This window comes from Theobroma cacao, chromosome 6 (genome assembly GCF_053813885.1).
Source record: "Theobroma cacao isolate CCN51 chromosome 6, ASM5381388v1, whole genome shotgun sequence".
In the NCBI taxonomy this organism is placed as follows: domain Eukaryota; kingdom Viridiplantae; phylum Streptophyta; class Magnoliopsida; order Malvales; family Malvaceae; genus Theobroma; species Theobroma cacao.
Window position 1 is genome coordinate 30,235,317 of NC_142644.1, and position 17,367 is coordinate 30,252,683.

General features: G+C 37.9%; 3 protein-coding genes across 4 annotated transcripts; all 3 read left to right on the plus strand.

The window, feature by feature from the left end:
• Positions 1-375: 375 nt before the first annotated feature.
• LOC18597008 (G-type lectin S-receptor-like serine/threonine-protein kinase At4g27290) lies at positions 376-4,848 on the plus strand. Its single transcript, XM_018123211.2, has 7 exons — positions 376-2,161; positions 2,637-2,774; positions 3,230-3,357; positions 3,435-3,645; positions 3,767-4,004; positions 4,089-4,239; positions 4,365-4,848. The coding sequence occupies exons 1-7, from the start codon at positions 850-852 to the stop codon at positions 4,659-4,661; spliced, it is 2,475 nt and encodes an 824-aa protein (XP_017978700.1). The 5' UTR covers positions 376-849; the 3' UTR covers positions 4,662-4,848.
• Positions 4,849-7,118: 2,270 nt separating this feature from the next.
• LOC148762278 (G-type lectin S-receptor-like serine/threonine-protein kinase At4g27290) lies at positions 7,119-10,813 on the plus strand. Its single transcript, XM_088807287.1, has 7 exons — positions 7,119-8,580; positions 8,796-8,924; positions 9,014-9,168; positions 9,442-9,652; positions 9,807-10,044; positions 10,133-10,220; positions 10,331-10,813. The coding sequence occupies exons 1-7, from the start codon at positions 7,311-7,313 to the stop codon at positions 10,625-10,627; spliced, it is 2,388 nt and encodes a 795-aa protein (XP_088663413.1). The 5' UTR covers positions 7,119-7,310; the 3' UTR covers positions 10,628-10,813.
• A 2,271-nt stretch (positions 10,814-13,084) lies between these two features.
• LOC18597009 (G-type lectin S-receptor-like serine/threonine-protein kinase At4g27290) lies at positions 13,085-16,787 on the plus strand. 2 transcript variants are annotated; one of them, XM_018123355.2, is made up of 7 exons: positions 13,085-14,545; positions 14,761-14,889; positions 14,979-15,133; positions 15,407-15,617; positions 15,772-16,009; positions 16,098-16,248; positions 16,389-16,787. In XM_018123355.2, the coding sequence occupies exons 1-7, from the start codon at positions 13,276-13,278 to the stop codon at positions 16,629-16,631; spliced, it is 2,397 nt and encodes a 798-aa protein (XP_017978844.2). In that variant the 5' UTR covers positions 13,085-13,275; the 3' UTR covers positions 16,632-16,787. The 2 variants fall into 2 exon arrangements, with proteins under 2 accessions (XP_017978844.2, XP_017978843.2); XM_018123354.2 differs by having other exon boundaries at positions 13,089-14,545; positions 16,329-16,787.
• The last annotated feature ends 580 nt before the right edge of the window (positions 16,788-17,367 follow it).

Consider the following 17,367-nt stretch of genomic DNA (forward strand, 5'->3'; position numbering starts at 1 on the left):
GGGGGGTGTGTTTAGAAGCATGGAAAGTGATATCTCTTGATCAGACCAATTTGACTATCTAGATACATAAGCCTTTGAGGCAACCTTCAAATAAGATACCTCCTGCAGAAGTGAAACATTGACTTCCATGCATATAGTGATGACTAAAGCCCCGCTTTTGTTATTTTATTGGATAACACCATATTGAGGTCAAGAAGGAAAAAAATCGCATATTCTAGATGTCTTCATTCTGTCATGTATCATAGCACCTTCTTACGAAGCTTCCCATTTAATATTTATTGACTACATTCTTTTTCTACTCTGAAGGTATGGACTGTTTATCATGGGGAATCAGATTTTGATTTCTTCTTCCTTCTTTAATGTTTGACAGGAGAAAGTTTCAATGAACAAACAATTAATCTTTGTTTTTCTGCAATTCCAAAAGTTTTTTTTCCTCTCATTTCTAGTGACTGCTCAATGCAGGTGAAACCATGACATAAGCCACTCGGTTTTTGACCTTTCTGCAATATTGTTTAATGAGGTTACTGTTAGTAGCAAGTTGAATGACATGGAAGTCATTCCAAAGACAAAGCTATAGAATAATATTTGAGCTTGAATCTTCAAAATAAGTTTTATTAAATTTATTTTAGAGTTGACGTCAAACATCTCAATCACGGTTCTTCAGATGATAGTCCAATTTATGTTTGAAAAATATGGGAGTAGGTTCCGTGTAACTTGTTTATTAATCAAGTGGTATTTCAAAGTAGGTACTTTGATTCTGATGGTAATTACAGGGTTTTTTTTCCTTTCTTTTTTCCGGCTTTTGACAGATGAATCATTGCTCTCAATGTTTAGTCTGTTATAGTAGAAATGAGAAGAGGAAAAATGGAACTTCTTTTTAAGTTTTTAGTTTATTGTGTATCTCTTTCTTGTTGTTGCAGAATTTGTTCTGCAGTTGACACCATAACCTCAAAGCAATCCATTTTAGATGGCCAAGAGCTTGTTTCTTCTGGAGGGAGCTTCATACTGGGATTCTTCAGTCCAAGCCAGTCAAAGCATCGATATCTGGGAATTTGGTACAGGAATATTTCTCCACAAACGATTGTTTGGGTGGGAAATAGGGGAAGGCCAATAAATGATTCATATGGACAGTTAACAGTCAGTGCTGATGGTAATCTCATTCTTCTTGATGGAGCAGGAAACACCATCTGGTCGTCAAAATCAAATTCAGCAAGATCAATAAAAGAGCCAACTGCAAAGCTTCTACATTCTGGAAATTTAGTTCTCGTTGATGGAACAGATACTAATTCTGATGGTTATGTATGGCAGAGTTTTGATTATCCAGGTAATACACTGTTGCCAGGCATGAGGTTGGGTTGGGATGCAAAGACTGGTCTGCATCGACAATTGACATCTTGGAAAAGTGCTGATGATCCTTCTCCTGGAAATTTCACCTTCAGCATTGACATTGGTGTTCTGCCCCAATTTGTTCTTCGTCAGGGAGTGATCAGGAAGTACAGAAGTGGAATATGGAATGGTTTTGGTTTTAATTCCAATTTACGGACATCCACTGGAGCCGTTGTTCCAACTTTCACCTTCAATAGCAATGAAATTATATACATGGCTGGCAGTGCAGATGACACAACTACAATATTAGTTATGGGCCACAATGGTTTTGTTGAACAGTATGCATGGGATAAAGAAACTCTTCAGTGGATCACAATATACGAAGCAAGGAAAGACCGCTGTGATAACTATGGAATCTGCGGGCCTAATAGTATTTGTAATACTCACAATTTGCCTGTTCTATGCGACTGTTTACCAGGCTTCATCCCTCGGTCACAGGTAGAATGGGATGCTTTCAATTGGGCTGGTGGCTGCATCAGGAAGACACAATTAGACTGCAGGAAACCAGATGGATTCATGACACTTAGGAGGGTGAAATTGCCTGATGTACTGCAGTTTTGGACAAATGAGAACATGAATCTTAAGGAATGTAAGGAAGAATGCTTGAAAAACTGTAAATGTACAGCTTATGCGAACTTAAATGTCATTGAAGGAGGACAGGGCTGCTTGGTCTGGTTTGGAGACCTGTATGATATGAGGCTGTTTATTAGTCATGCTGGTGATGATGAAAAGAAAGAGCAAGATCTCCATATAAGGCTGGCTGCTTCAGATGTAGGTATGTTGTGATGGGCGATAAATCAGATTTTCTCTTGAAAACTTCTTTTTAGAAGTCAAGTCCTTCAGTGTCCTCATGAAAGTAACAGAACAAAAAGAGCCTTCTAATGAGTTTTAGGATCAAGATGATAGAGATGCAGAATACCTGCGTCCTTAGCCAGTAAATACTTATCTATATTTATACAGTATGCTTCATAATGTCCCTAGAATTCACATGCAGAAAGCTGAATACACATAACTGAAAAATCAAGAGAACTGAAGTTATAGAAGTTTTTCATTAATCACTAGAAAGCTAATAGGCTTACTCAAAGGTTTCAGGATAGGAACCTTAAGAAAATCCTTTTGACAATGTAGTTGGCCATCTTGTACATTATGCTTATCTTTTTAAGCACCATCTCTACATATCCTTTCATGAATTAGACCTTTATATATGGTTCCTTATATTTTAAATTTTTCTTGTTTGGTGCATGTTCAAGAGTCAATTGCCGATGGTAGGAAAAAGAAAAGGCCAACCATGATGATTGTGATCATATTAGTTGTTTCCGGGGTCCTTGTCTTGGTGAGTTTCATTATTTGCTTCATAATCAAGGAGAGGAAACAAAAGGACAACAAAGGTAAGACTCTGCAGCCTCTTTCAATGAAGTAAAACTCTCAATTCATGCCACCAGGGGCAATATATTAAAGCCAGTCCACATAATCTGTAGAATTAAGAGACAAAACTTACGAGTTGACTGGAAAAGGACACTAATTAGAGACGGCTCTCTCTGTTTAGCGCAAAATCTGGACACCATTGTTGCAAAAAGGAAAAGTAAACAACTTCAGTATCTTAAACTATTGTTGCAAAAAGGAAAAGGAGATAACTACAATATCTTGAACTACTGTTGCAAAAACTTGTAACTATTAGTCTTGTTTCGCAGAGTCTTTTTTTTTTTTTTTCGCTCAGCATTGTTTCACTGAGTTGACCCTGTCATAATAAAGCAATTATAGAAGCAATAGCTCGAGAGGAACTGATGCTGCTCTTTTATTGGGTTTTCTTTTTCTTTTCCTTTCTTTTCCCCCTGAGTGGCAGGTACCAGAGACAACTTGAACGAAGACCTGGAATTGCCTCTGTTTAGTTTGGCTACAGTGCTTACTGCTACAGACAATTTCTGCTGTGAAAACAAGCTTGGGGAAGGTGGCTTTGGCCCAGTATATAAGGTGACCTCTCAATTCATCTATCTTTGTATAGTACAAAAATTGAGGCAATAATAAGATATCCTAATAATATATTGCAGGGTATACTAGCAGAGGGGCAAGAGATAGCTGTGAAAAGGCTCTCAGAAACTTCTAGACAAGGCATCTCAGAGTTTAAAAATGAAGTTATGTTGGTAGCAAAACTGCAGCATCGTAACCTTGTCAAACTTTTGGGAGTTTGCACTCAAGGCGAAGAGAGGATGCTGATTTATGAACATATGGAAAATAAGAGCCTGGATCAATTTATTTTTGGTCACTTACCTTCCCAACTCTTTATATATTTATCAAACCAAACTTTCTGTTTTAGTCTAAAAATTGTTTTGTACATGTATTTACTAGAGGAAAGCTTGACTTGAACACAATTATTGCTCAGATTCAAGAAGAAGCAAGATGCTAGATTGGAAGAGACGGCTGGACGTTATTGTGGGGATTGCAAGAGGACTGCTTTACCTGCATCAAGATTCAAGACTGACCATCATTCATCGGGATTTGAAAACCAGCAATATTTTATTGGACACTGAAATGAACCCGAAAATCTCAGACTTCGGCATGGCTAGAATTTTTGAAGCAGATCAGTCCAGAGTTAAAACCAAAAGAATTGCTGGAACATAGTAAGTTGCTTCAAAGTATCAAGATGTGCCCTGCTATTGCCTTTCATTGTATTTTTTATATCAATCTCTTATCATGCTGTGCAGTGGTTATATGTCTCCTGAGTATGGGATTGATGGCCTCTTCTCTGTGAAATCTGATGTATTCGGCTTTGGAGTGATAGTGTTAGAGATATTAAGTGGCATGAAAAATAGAGCTTTTCAACATCCAGATCACCACCATAACCTTTTAGGACATGTAAGAACATACAGTACACCTACTTCTATGTTTTTAACCCGTCGGATTTTAATGTTAACGTAATCCTTTGTCTTTGCATTGTGTTTCATTCTATATTGACTGTGACTTTGATCAATATCCACCAGGCATGGATACTGTGGAAAGAGGGCAGGCCCCTGGAACTTATGGATGTCAATTTGGGAAGTTCCGGTTTTAAATCTGAACTACTGAAGTTCATGCAAGTTGGTCTGTTGTGTGTACAGAGAGCCCCGGAGGACCGACCAACAATGTCAGCTGTTGTTTTCATGTTGAGTAATGATGGTCTAACACTGGCCGAGCCAAAGCAGCCAGGGTTCTTCGTTGAGAGATGTCCCAGCTGTTACACTAAGGAAGAATACTGTACTCATTCTGCTGTAACTATCACATTGGTAGAAGCTAGATAGTGGACATCTTTCCTAGCTACACAGTGGATCTGCTATCCTGTCAATTCCCCTCTTTGCAATCACATTGGTAGTACATCTTAACATGTTAATTTTTTTTTTTAACAATTGACAAATTAATTTCTATTGCCGATAAATTTTTTCTGTTGTACTGCTATAATCCTTAATTTAAGAGCTCTGAAATTTAGTATATCTTAGTGGCTTTAAAATCTGACCGAGGTCTACATCACAAAAGGAGGTTAAAACATGCAGTATATCCTACATACACATGCATTCAAATTAAGTCAACAAAAAACTATCTTTAACCAAGAATATCATATATATTCATTTTGCTTCTGCTTGGCAAAGGTATGAAAACAGCAAGTTCGGCCAAATTGATTCTTAACTAAAATGTGTTCATACCTAATTGTATCCACCATTGGAGGGGGGAGCTGGGAGCTTACTAGAGAGATCTGTTAAAAGTGACGCAATCGTAATAGAAGTGTTCATTTTCAATCAAGGTATATTACTCATTTCATATTAGTGATGCACTTGATGGTCTAGCCTTAACCTTTCAATGATACTACATTTCCGAAATTCACTTATAGTTTATTCTCATTGCTATGGTTGGGTACTACCTTGCTGTCATTCTAGCATCAGCAATGTCTTCTCTTCTTGCCTTGATCATAGACAATGCTTCTTTAATACTTAATCATAGAGCAAGATAGATAGTATATGTTAGGATTACATGGATTGGTGCACTTGATCGAATGCAAGTGCTCGTAGTAGTAGCTTTTCCCCACTTGGAAAAGCCATAGATAGCACCACTTTTGGCGCTTTCAAAAATTGAGTAAACAAACCTTGGGTACAGTTTCATGATACTTCTTTGATCCTGTCAATGCTCATGGTCATGGATGTCCTCTTGTTACTAGGCTAAGCATTTTTCCTCATGTAGCCCCCTTGAAAAAACAATGTAAATGCTAGAATTGGTGGGTCTAGTTTGAAAGTCTAGTTCTTTATGAATCTTCCATCTAACAGCAAATTTTTTTATATAGATTTAGTCTTAGCTGTGGAGCAAATGGAAGGGCCGGGCCCTGATGTCCAACCACTCCAACACTTTAATTCTTTTCTTTTTTCTAAAGGGTCATCTGAAAGTCTTCAAATTTTCTGTTTCAAAAGCAGAATGCAAGCACCAAGATAGTGAAGCAAAATGAAACATGAAGAAATTCATGGAACCATCTAGGACCGACACCTCTGTTTCCACTATTGCTTATTCTATGATTATTTGAATTTAAGAGATTGGAAAGTTGCAGATGAAACTGACATTAAAGCCACAGTTACTTTTGCAAAAATAAATCAAAACCTACCCCCTTCATGGCTTATGGCATTTGGGAAAGCAAAGTCCAGAGCGGAAGGAACCCACCCCTCCCTTTAAGATGTTAAAAAATTTAGTCTTCTCAGAAAGTGGGACGCAGACACACTACCAAAACAATGTGACAAAGTCCAATAACCCAATTTCCAATCATTAATCGAATTTTAGTTCAAAGCTTGATGGGAGGATCTCTCCTGACAGGCACAAAGGTAACGTCCGTTTTCTCTTCATTGCAATCATGGATCCCACAGCTCTGGATCCCATGATCCCACAAATGATGAATTTCAAATGTTTTTTTGTCTTGGAAGTATGAGACCTTTAACTTTTTCAGAATATTAAAAAGTTTATGAGAATTGTTGCACAATCTCTCATGGGGTACTCCCACATTCTTAATCATTGCCTTATATGCATCACAGATCAACTTTGTGTAAATTACATCTAACAAATGTAAGAATACCTATTGAGTATGATGTTGTTTAAAACTGTTCCTCTCGTGGTTTGAATTTTTCTTCTACGTGGCATCTTATTTTTTTTTTTCCTAATTAATATTTTGTAGAATACTTATATTCTCACAAAGGTTAAGCTGTTAATTTTACTCAACAAAATTATCAAAATACTCTCAATTCAAAGTTAATCTATATCTTTATATTTAAGAGAAATGTGGGTTACGATGGAAAAGGCTTTAGGCCTAACAATACCTAAAGGATAATCTTTCAAAAGCTACACCAATAACCAAATGACAAATGACCATCATACCAAGTTTGTCTCCAGGCTTTGATCATGTGATTTAGACATTTAATTAGTCTACCTAGTCTATTCATTTTCGTTAGATACATCCTTCACCTTGACAATTATTTAATGAAACCTCGTTTCATTTTTCTTAATTGGATCACTCTGCCATTGGACACATCATTAATAATAGCATCACCATCTTGGAATAAAGGCAGAAAGCTTATATACAAGGAATAATATCCAAGCTTAAATTCTCTCTTTACAAGTACCAGACTTAGCAATCGAGAGAGACTACAAAGTCTACAACTGTTTGTTGATTCCTTTCTGATATTTATCAAAACCAAGAAACCAACGGTATACAAAATTGTGGTGGGCTGCTTTAGAGTAGGGAAGAAGACCAAGGTAATGGGCCCGCCATATCTAACTACTCCGCACTAAAACATGTTTTCTGCATTCGAGTAGTCAATTGCATGCCTAGGACTCTCCAACTTGACGGTTCACACGGGGGGGAAAACGGCTAAATACTTGGAATTGGATTTGAAGTAGTGAGATGGAAGATCAACAAACTTATGGGAAAATTGAAGGGCAGCCTCTTGTTTCTATCTGTAGTATCTTCGTTGTTAGAACGTTTGATTGCAGTTGATACCATAACTCCAGCTCGCTCTATCAATGACAGCCAGACGATCGTTTCACCAGGCCAGAAGTTTGAACTAGGCTTCTTTAAGATTGGGAATCCTAGTGGCCAATATTTAGGGATATGGTACAAGAATCTTCCGATTCGGACGTTTGTTTGGGTCGGAAACAGAGAATCCCCGCTTATAAATTCTTCCGGGTTGTTAAAACTCGGTGACGATGGAAGACTGGCCATCGTCAATGAATCAGGGAGTGTTATCTGGTCTTCGAATTCATCCCGGACGGCTAAAATGCCAGTTGCGCAGCTGTTGGATACTGGAAATTTTGTTGTGAAAGATGCGGGGGATGACAATGATGAGAGCTACATATGGCAAAGCTTTGACTATCCATCCGATACTTTGTTACCAGGCATGAAACTAGGATGGAACACGAAAACTGGTCTGAACCGATACCTGACATCATGGAACAGTTCGGATGATCCTTCTCCTGGAGAATATACTTATAGTGTGGATCCTCGTGGACTTCCTCAACTTGTTCTTCGTAAGGGACCGGTTGAGCTGTTCAGAAGTGGACCATGGTATGGAACACAATTCAGTGGTGTTCCAGTTTTGCAGGTAAACCCAGTTTTTACTCCGATATTTGTCTCCAATGCTGATGAAGTGTACTATACATATAATATAACAGCCAATATCCCATCAAGGTTTATGTTAAGTCAATCTGGCTCAGTTCAGCACCTTTCCTGGAACGATCGCCACTCTAATTGGTACGTCCTATTCACAGTTCAAGAAGATAGATGTGATAATTATGGCTTGTGTGGTAGCTATGGTATCTGCAACATTAACAAGTCTCCCAATTGCGACTGCTTGAAGGGTTTTGAGCCCAAATCATCCAAAGATTGGGAAGTTCTCGATTGGGCAGGTGGATGTGTACGAAAGGATCCACGTATATGCCATGAAGGAGAGGGGTTTGTGAAATTTACAGGGTTGAAACTGCCAGATGCATCTCAGTTTCGGGTGAATGTAAGAATGACGATTGAAGATTGCGAGGCAGAGTGCCTGAAGAATTGTTCTTGCGCTGCTTATGCTAAGTTTGACATTAGAGGCACAGGGAATGGCTGTGTAACCTGGTATGGAGACCTAATTGATATTAGAGAAGTCCCCGGTTATGGACAAGATCTTTCTATAAGAATGTCAGCTTCTGCTCTTGGTGAGAATTCTTTAGCTAAATCCCATAATTCTTCCTTTTCAACAACTAAAGGCACTTATTTATTGTCCTGCTTTAGCTTTGCCTGAAGCAGGGGATGTCTTGCCACATTGATGTTCTTTTACTTATTTACTTCAGTTATTATTTGAATAATCTTCATCCTTGGTCTTTGAAAAGAAATATTTTCTGAACTTCCATTTTTCCTTTTCTATTCTTAGCGTTACATGCTGATACAAGCAACAAGAGGAAGAATGTAATAATTTCAACAAGTATATCAGTGGCTTCTGCAATGATCATCTTGGCTTTGATTGGCTGGTTTGTGATCTGGAAGCGAAAGATAGTTAGAGGTAAAGTCTTGCATGATCCTTGGTATTATCACAGTTTTACTATTTTTCTTAATTCATTGGTATTGACTTGCCCTTGTTCCTCTTAACAGCTAACCAGCCGGAAAATCAAATGACCATTAGCAAAGTTGAAAGTCAGGAGGACCTTGAACTCCCCTTATTCGAATTTGCCACTATTCAAGCTGCTACCGACAACTTTTCTGCTGCAAATAAGATTGGAGAAGGTGGATTTGGACCAGTATACAAGGTAGAAATCTGTCTTGGACTATTTCTTGGCCACCTGTTTTTACTTCTTACACATGTTAAAACTTCTGTTAAAGTAATAATACACCCGAAGAGCATTTCAATCAAAACTATACAACAAGCTGTACGATTTTTCCAACAAGCACTGAGAATGCATATTTCTCTGCTGTAGAACTTCTTTATCTCATGTTTCTTTCATTTTCTAATCTATAGCTTGTTTCTTCTTCTCTGTTTTTGATCATAGCTGTTACTAAATAATCTTTGAAATAATTTATAGGGTGAGCTACAGTCCGGGCAAGAAGTAGCTGTGAAGAGACTTGCAGAGAATTCAGGACAGGGCCTTCAGGAGTTCAAAAATGAGGTCATTTTGATCTCCAAACTTCAACATAGAAATCTGGTCAAGCTTCTAGGTTGTTGCATTGAAAGGGAAGAGAGAACGTTAATCTATGAGTACATGCCAAATAGAAGTTTAGACTCCTTAATCTTTGGTATATCTCAACTTTCTATTCATTTCTCCATTGCTGTATCGTTTATACCTTTACGCATACAGTAACCTTCACATTCAAGTTAGCTAGCAGTGTGGAGCCCTTTTGATTTCTAGATCAAGATAATCAAACTATACTTGACGTACAATGGCTGCAGATGAAACAAGGAGACCTTCACTTGACTGGAGAAGGAGACATGACATCATTGTTGGAATAGCTCGTGGGCTTCTTTACCTTCATAGAGATTCAAGATTGAGAATCATCCACAGGGACCTCAAGGCCAGCAATGTTCTGTTAGACAACGAGATGAATCCCAAAATTTCAGACTTCGGACTGGCTAGAATGTTTGGTGGAGATCAAACTGAAGCAAATACAAAGAGGGTAGTTGGAACCTAGTAAGTATGAGGGTCTACCTGCATCAAGCGTTTAGAATTTCAATTCTACATCTAAAAGCTATACCATTGTCTTTGGTGATGGATGCAGTGGGTATATGCCTCCAGAGTATGCAATTGATGGAAACTTCTCTTTGAAATCCGATGTCTTCAGCTTTGGTGTTATACTGTTGGAGATGGTGAGCGGAAAGAAGAATTTAACCCTTCGGATTTTAATGTTAACGTAATCCTTTGTCTTTGCATTTTGTTTCATTCTATATTGACTGTGACTTTGATCAATATCCACCAGGCATGGATACTGTGGAAAGAGGGCAGGCCCCTGGAACTTATGGATGTCAATTTGGGAAGTTCCGGTTTTAAATCTGAACTACTGAAGTTCATGCAAGTTGGTCTGTTGTGTGTACAGAAAGCCCCGGAGGACCGACCAACAATGTCAGCTGTTGTTTTCATGTTGAGTAATGATTGTCTAACACTGGCCGAGCCAAAGCAGCCAGGGTTCTTCGTTGAGAGATGTCCCAGCTGTTACACTAAGGAAGAATACTGTACTCATTCTGCTGTAACTATCACATTGGTAGAAGCTAGATAGTGGACATCTTTCCTAGCTACACAGTGGATCTGCTATCCTGTCAATTCCCCTCTTTGCAATCACATTGGTAGTACATCTTAACATGTTAATTTTTTTTTTAACAATTGACAAATTAATTTCTATTGCCGATAAATTTTTTCTGTTGTACTGCTATAATCCTTAATTTAAGAGCTCTGAAATTTAGTATATCTTAGTGGCTTTAAAATCTGACCGAGGTCTACATCACAAAAGGAGGTTAAAACATGCAGTATATCCTACATACACATGCATTCAAATTAAGTCAACAAAAAACTATCTTTAACCAAGAATATCATATATATTCATTTTGCTTCTGCTTGGCAAAGGTATGAAAACAGCAAGTTCGGCCAAATTGATTCTTAACTAAAATGTGTTCATACCTAATTGTATCCACCATTGGAGGGGGGAGCTGGGAGCTTACTAGAGAGATCTGTTAAAAGTGACACAATCGTAATAGAAGTGTTCATTTTCAATCAAGGTATATTACTCATTTCATATTAGTGATGCACTTGATGGTCTAGCCTTAACCTTTCAATGATACTACATTTCCGAAATTCACTTATAGTTTATTCTCATTGATATGGTTGGGTACTACCTTGCTGTCATTCTAGCATCAGCAATATCTTCTCTTCTTGCCTTGATCATAGACAATGTTTCTTTAATACTTAATCATAGAGCAAGATAGATAGTACATATTAGGATTACATGGATTGGTGCACTTGATCGAATGCAAGTGCTCGTAGTCGTAGCTTTTCCCCACTTGGAAAAGCCATAGATAGCACCACTTTGGCGCTTTCAAAAATTGAGTAAACAAACCTTGGTTGCGTTTTCATGATACTTCTTTGATCCTGTCAATGATCATGGTCATGGATGTCCTCTTGTTACTAGGCTAAGCATTTTTCCTCATGTAGCCCCCTTGAAAAAACAATGTAAATGCTAGAATTGGTGGGTCTAGTTTGAAAGTCTAGTTCTTTATGAATCTTCCATCTAACAGCAAATTTTTTTATATAGATTTAGTCTTAGCTGTGGAGCAAATGGAAGGGCCGGGCCCTGATGTCCAACCACTCCAACACTTTAATTCTTTTCTTTTTTTCTAAAGGGTCATCTAAAAGTCTTCAAATTTTCTGTTTCAAAAGCAGAATGCAAGCACCAAGATAGTGAAGCAAAATGAAACATGAAGAAATTCATGGAACCATCTAGGACCGACACCTCTGTTTCCACTATTGCTTATTCTATGATTATTTGAATTTAAGAGATTGGAAAGTTGCAGATGAAACTGACATTAAAGCCACAGTTACTTTTGCAAAAATAAATCAAAACCTACCCCCTTCATGGCTTATGGCATTTGGGAAAGCAAAGTCCAGAGCGGAAGGAACCCACCCCTCCCTTTAAGATGTTAAAAAATTTAGTCTTCTCAGAAAGTGGGACGCAGACACACTACCAAAACAATGTGACAAAGTCCAATAACCCAATTTCCAATCATTAATCGAATTTTAGTTCAAAGCTTGATGGGAGGATCTCTCCTGACAGGCACAAAGGTAACGTCCGTTTTCTCTTCATTGCAATCATGGATCCCACAGCTCTGGATCCCATGATCCCACAAATGATGAATTTCAAATGTTTTTTTGTCTTGGAAGTATGAGACCTTTAACTTTTTCAGAATATTAAAAAGTTTATGAGAATTGTTGCACAATCTCTCATGGGGTACTCCCACATTCTTAATCATTGCCTTATATGCATCACAGATCAACTTTGTGTAAATTACATCTAACAAATGTAAGAATACCTATTGAGTATGATGTTGTTTAAAACTGTTCCTCTCGTGGTTTGAATTTTTCTTCTACGTGGCATCTTATTTTTTTTTTTCCTAATTAATATTTTGTAGAATACTTATATTCTCACAAAGGTTAAGCTGTTAATTTTACTCAACAAAATTATCAAAATACTCTCAATTCAAAGTTAATCTATATCTTTATATTTAAGAGAAATGTGGGTTACGATGGAAAAGGCTTTAGGCCTAACAATACCTAAAGGATAATCTTTCAAAAGCTACACCAATAACCAAATGACAAATGACCATCATACCAAGTTTGTCTCCAGGCTTTGATCATGTGATTTAGACATTTAATTAGTCTACCTAGTCTATTCATTTTCGTTAGATACATCCTTCACCTTGACAATTATTTAATGAAACCTCGTTTCATTTTTCTTAATTGGATCACTCTGCCATTGGACACATCATTAATAATAGCATCACCATCTTGGAATAAAGGCAGAAAGCTTATATACAAGGAATAATATCCAAGCTTAAATTCTCTCTTTACAAGTACCAGACTTAGCAATCGAGAGAGACTACAAAGTCTACAACTGTTTGTTGATTCCTTTCTGATATTTATCAAAACCAAGAAACCAACGGTATACAAAATTGTGGTGGGCTGCTTTAGAGTAGGGAAGAAGACCAAGGTAATGGGCCCGCCATATCTAACTACTCCGCACTAAAACATGTTTTCTGCATTCGAGTAGTCAATTGCATGCCTAGGACTCTCCAACTTGACGGTTCACACGGGGGGGAAAACGGCTAAATACTTGGAATTGGATTTGAAGTAGTGAGATGGAAGATCAACAAACTTATGGGAAAATTGAAGGGCAGCCTCTTGTTTCTATCTGTAGTATCTTCGTTGTTAGAACGTTTGATTGCAGTTGATACCATAACTCCAGCTCGCTCTATCAATGACAGCCAGACGATCGTTTCACCAGGCCAGAAGTTTGAACTAGGCTTCTTTAAGATTGGGAATCCTAGTGGCCAATATTTAGGGATATGGTACAAGAATCTTCCGATTCGGACGTTTGTTTGGGTCGGAAACAGAGAATCCCCGCTTATAAATTCTTCCGGGTTGTTAAAACTCGGTGACGATGGAAGACTGGCCATCGTCAATGAATCAGGGAGTGTTATCTGGTCTTCGAATTCATCCCGGACGGCTAAAATGCCAGTTGCGCAGCTGTTGGATACTGGAAATTTTGTTGTGAAAGATGCGGGGGATGACAATGATGAGAGCTACATATGGCAAAGCTTTGACTATCCATCCGATACTTTGTTACCAGGCATGAAACTAGGATGGAACACGAAAACTGGTCTGAACCGATACCTGACATCATGGAACAGTTCGGATGATCCTTCTCCTGGAGAATATACTTATAGTGTGGATCCTCGTGGACTTCCTCAACTTGTTCTTCGTAAGGGACCGGTTGAGCTGTTCAGAAGTGGACCATGGTATGGAACACAATTCAGTGGTGTTCCAGTTTTGCAGGTAAACCCAGTTTTTACTCCGATATTTGTCTCCAATGCTGATGAAGTGTACTATACATATAATATAACAGCCAATATCCCATCAAGGTTTATGTTAAGTCAATCTGGCTCAGTTCAGCACCTTTCCTGGAACGATCGCCACTCTAATTGGTACGTCCTATTCACAGTTCAAGAAGATAGATGTGATAATTATGGCTTGTGTGGTAGCTATGGTATCTGCAACATTAACAAGTCTCCCAATTGCGACTGCTTGAAGGGTTTTGAGCCCAAATCATCCAAAGATTGGGAAGTTCTCGATTGGGCAGGTGGATGTGTACGAAAGGATCCACGTATATGCCATGAAGGAGAGGGGTTTGTGAAATTTACAGGGTTGAAACTGCCAGATGCATCTCAGTTTCGGGTGAATGTAAGAATGACGATTGAAGATTGCGAGGCAGAGTGCCTGAAGAATTGTTCTTGCGCTGCTTATGCTAAGTTTGACATTAGAGGCACAGGGAATGGCTGTGTAACCTGGTATGGAGACCTAATTGATATTAGAGAAGTCCCCGGTTATGGACAAGATCTTTCTATAAGAATGTCAGCTTCTGCTCTTGGTGAGAATTCTTTAGCTAAATCCCATAATTCTTCCTTTTCAACAACTAAAGGCACTTATTTATTGTCCTGCTTTAGCTTTGCCTGAAGCAGGGGATGTCTTGCCACATTGATGTTCTTTTACTTATTTACTTCAGTTATTATTTGAATAATCTTCATCCTTGGTCTTTGAAAAGAAATATTTTCTGAACTTCCATTTTTCCTTTTCTATTCTTAGCGTTACATGCTGATACAAGCAACAAGAGGAAGAATGTAATAATTTCAACAAGTATATCAGTGGCTTCTGCAATGATCATCTTGGCTTTGATTGGCTGGTTTGTGATCTGGAAGCGAAAGATAGTTAGAGGTAAAGTCTTGCATGATCCTTGGTATTATCACAGTTTTACTATTTTTCTTAATTCATTGGTATTGACTTGCCCTTGTTCCTCTTAACAGCTAACCAGCCGGAAAATCAAATGACCATTAGCAAAGTTGAAAGTCAGGAGGACCTTGAACTCCCCTTATTCGAATTTGCCACTATTCAAGCTGCTACTGACAACTTTTCTGCTGCAAATAAGATTGGAGAAGGTGGATTTGGACCAGTATACAAGGTAGAAATCTGTCTTGGACTATTTCTTGGCCACCTGTTTTTACTTCTTACACATGTTAAAACTTCTGTTAAAGTAATAATACACCCGAAGAGCATTTCAATCAAAACTATACAACAAGCTGTACGATTTTTCCAACAAGCACTGAGAATGCATATTTCTCTGCTGTAGAACTTCTTTATCTCATGTTTCTTTCATTTTCTAATCTATAGCTTGTTTCTTCTTCTCTGTTTTTGATCATAGCTGTTACTAAATAATCTTTGAAATAATTTATAGGGTGAGCTACAGTCCGGGCAAGAAGTAGCTGTGAAGAGACTTGCAGAGAATTCAGGACAGGGCCTTCAGGAGTTCAAAAATGAGGTCATTTTAATCTCCAAACTTCAACATAGAAATCTGGTCAAGCTTCTAGGTTGTTGCATTGAAAGGGAAGAGAGAACGTTAATCTATGAGTACATGCCAAATAGAAGTTTAGACTCCTTAATCTTTGGTATATCTCAACTTTCTATTCATTTCTCCATTGCTGTATCGTTTATACCTTTACGCATACAGTAACCTTCACATTCAAGTTAGCTAGCAGTGTGGAGCCCTTTTGATTTCTAGATCAAGATAATCAAACTATACTTGACGTACAATGGCTGCAGATGAAACAAGGAGACCTTCACTTGACTGGAGAAGGAGACATGACATCATTGTTGGAATAGCTCGTGGGCTTCTTTACCTTCATAGAGATTCAAGACTGAGAATCATCCACAGGGACCTCAAGGCCAGCAATGTTCTGTTAGACAACGAGATGAATCCCAAAATTTCAGACTTCGGACTGGCTAGAATGTTTGGTGGAGATCAAACTGAAGCAAATACAAAGAGGGTAGTTGGAACCTAGTAAGTATGAGGGTCTACCTGCATCAAGCGTTTAGAATTTCAATTCTACATCTAAAAGCTATACCATTGTCTTTGGTGATGGATGCAGTGGGTATATGCCTCCAGAGTATGCAATTGATGGAAACTTCTCTTTGAAATCCGATGTCTTCAGCTTTGGTGTTATACTGTTGGAGATGGTGAGCGGAAAGAAGAACCGGGGTTTCTTCCATCCAGACCACAAACTCAACCTCCTTGGGCATGTAAGAATTCAATGAAATCAATTCTCATATGTTCATTTTCTATAGAAATGCTTTAACCCAACAAGTACTCTATCATTTAGGCGTGGAAATTGTGGAATGAGGAGAAGGCCTTGGAATTAATGGATGAATTGATGGAACAGGAGTATCCTGAACATGAAGCAATAAGATGCATACAGGTGGGGCTCCTTTGTGTGCAGCAGAGGCCAGAAGACAGGCCAGTAATGCAAACTGTGCTATTGATGTTAGATAGCGAGAGCATGTCATTACCTCAACCTGGAAGACCTGGGTTTTATGCAGAGAGGAGCCTTTCAGAGACAGAGTCATCATCCCTTGGGAAGCTAATTTCGAATGAGATGACTGTCACCCTTTTAGAGGGTCGTTAGCATCCACTAACATTTAACTCTTGTGTCAAACCTTATCAATATTTGTAAGAAGTTGAGGAAAAATAGATGTCTAATTGAACTTATGAAACTGAAAACTCAAAGGTATCCATTACTACTGGACATAACCGAAATGGGAAATTTTTCTTTTTTACTGCACGTGAATCGCAAGTCATCCGCACGTCAATAACACGTTAACCACACTAACATATGAAATAGAAAAAGGTGAAGTGGAATACAGTTGGCATTGGAATATGTCAAAAGATAACTAGACATAGATTGATTTGATAAAATGGACAGTGAGTTTTTCCTGCGTGGAATTTGGTTTTTATTAAATGTCTAGTAAATGTGCAGTAATAATGACAAAATATTACCACACAGTAACAAAATCATCTTCAGAATTCTCGTCTGCATATTTTTTCAAAAGGGTATTATATTTCTCATATATATGTGCATCAGTGGTGGTATTCAAGTGTTAGATATCTGCGTAAATATTCAGGTGTTAAACATCAAATATTATGGAAGTACAATAATATTATAAAATTGAAAAAAAATTGATTAAGCAAATATTATGGAATTACAATAATATCATAAAATTGAATAAACAATATTGAAAAAAATTAATTAAGTAAATACAAAATACAAAACTAAATAACCACATATTTACCTTTGGTCTAAGAAAAAAAAAAACATGATAAACTATAGTCTATGACCTAATGGAAACCATGGTGAGGTGGAA

Coding starts and splice junctions, on each gene's coding strand:
- LOC18597008 (XM_018123211.2), top strand. CDS start 850: ATGAGAAGAGGAAAAATGGAACTTCTTTTTAAGTTTTTAGTTTATTGT. Junction 2,162..2,636: donor GCTGGCTGCTTCAGATGTAG/GTATGTTGTGAT, acceptor TGCATGTTCAAG/AGTCAATTGCCGATGGTAGG. Junction 2,775..3,229: donor GAAACAAAAGGACAACAAAG/GTAAGACTCTGC, acceptor CCTGAGTGGCAG/GTACCAGAGACAACTTGAAC.
- LOC148762278 (XM_088807287.1), top strand. CDS start 7,311: ATGGGAAAATTGAAGGGCAGCCTCTTGTTTCTATCTGTAGTATCTTCG. Junction 8,925..9,013: donor GAAGCGAAAGATAGTTAGAG/GTAAAGTCTTGC, acceptor TCCTCTTAACAG/CTAACCAGCCGGAAAATCAA. Junction 10,221..10,330: donor GTGTTATACTGTTGGAGATG/GTGAGCGGAAAG, acceptor AATATCCACCAG/GCATGGATACTGTGGAAAGA.
- LOC18597009 (XM_018123354.2), top strand. CDS start 13,276: ATGGGAAAATTGAAGGGCAGCCTCTTGTTTCTATCTGTAGTATCTTCG. Junction 15,618..15,771: donor TTTAGACTCCTTAATCTTTG/GTATATCTCAAC, acceptor CAATGGCTGCAG/ATGAAACAAGGAGACCTTCA. Junction 16,010..16,097: donor AAGAGGGTAGTTGGAACCTA/GTAAGTATGAGG, acceptor TGATGGATGCAG/TGGGTATATGCCTCCAGAGT.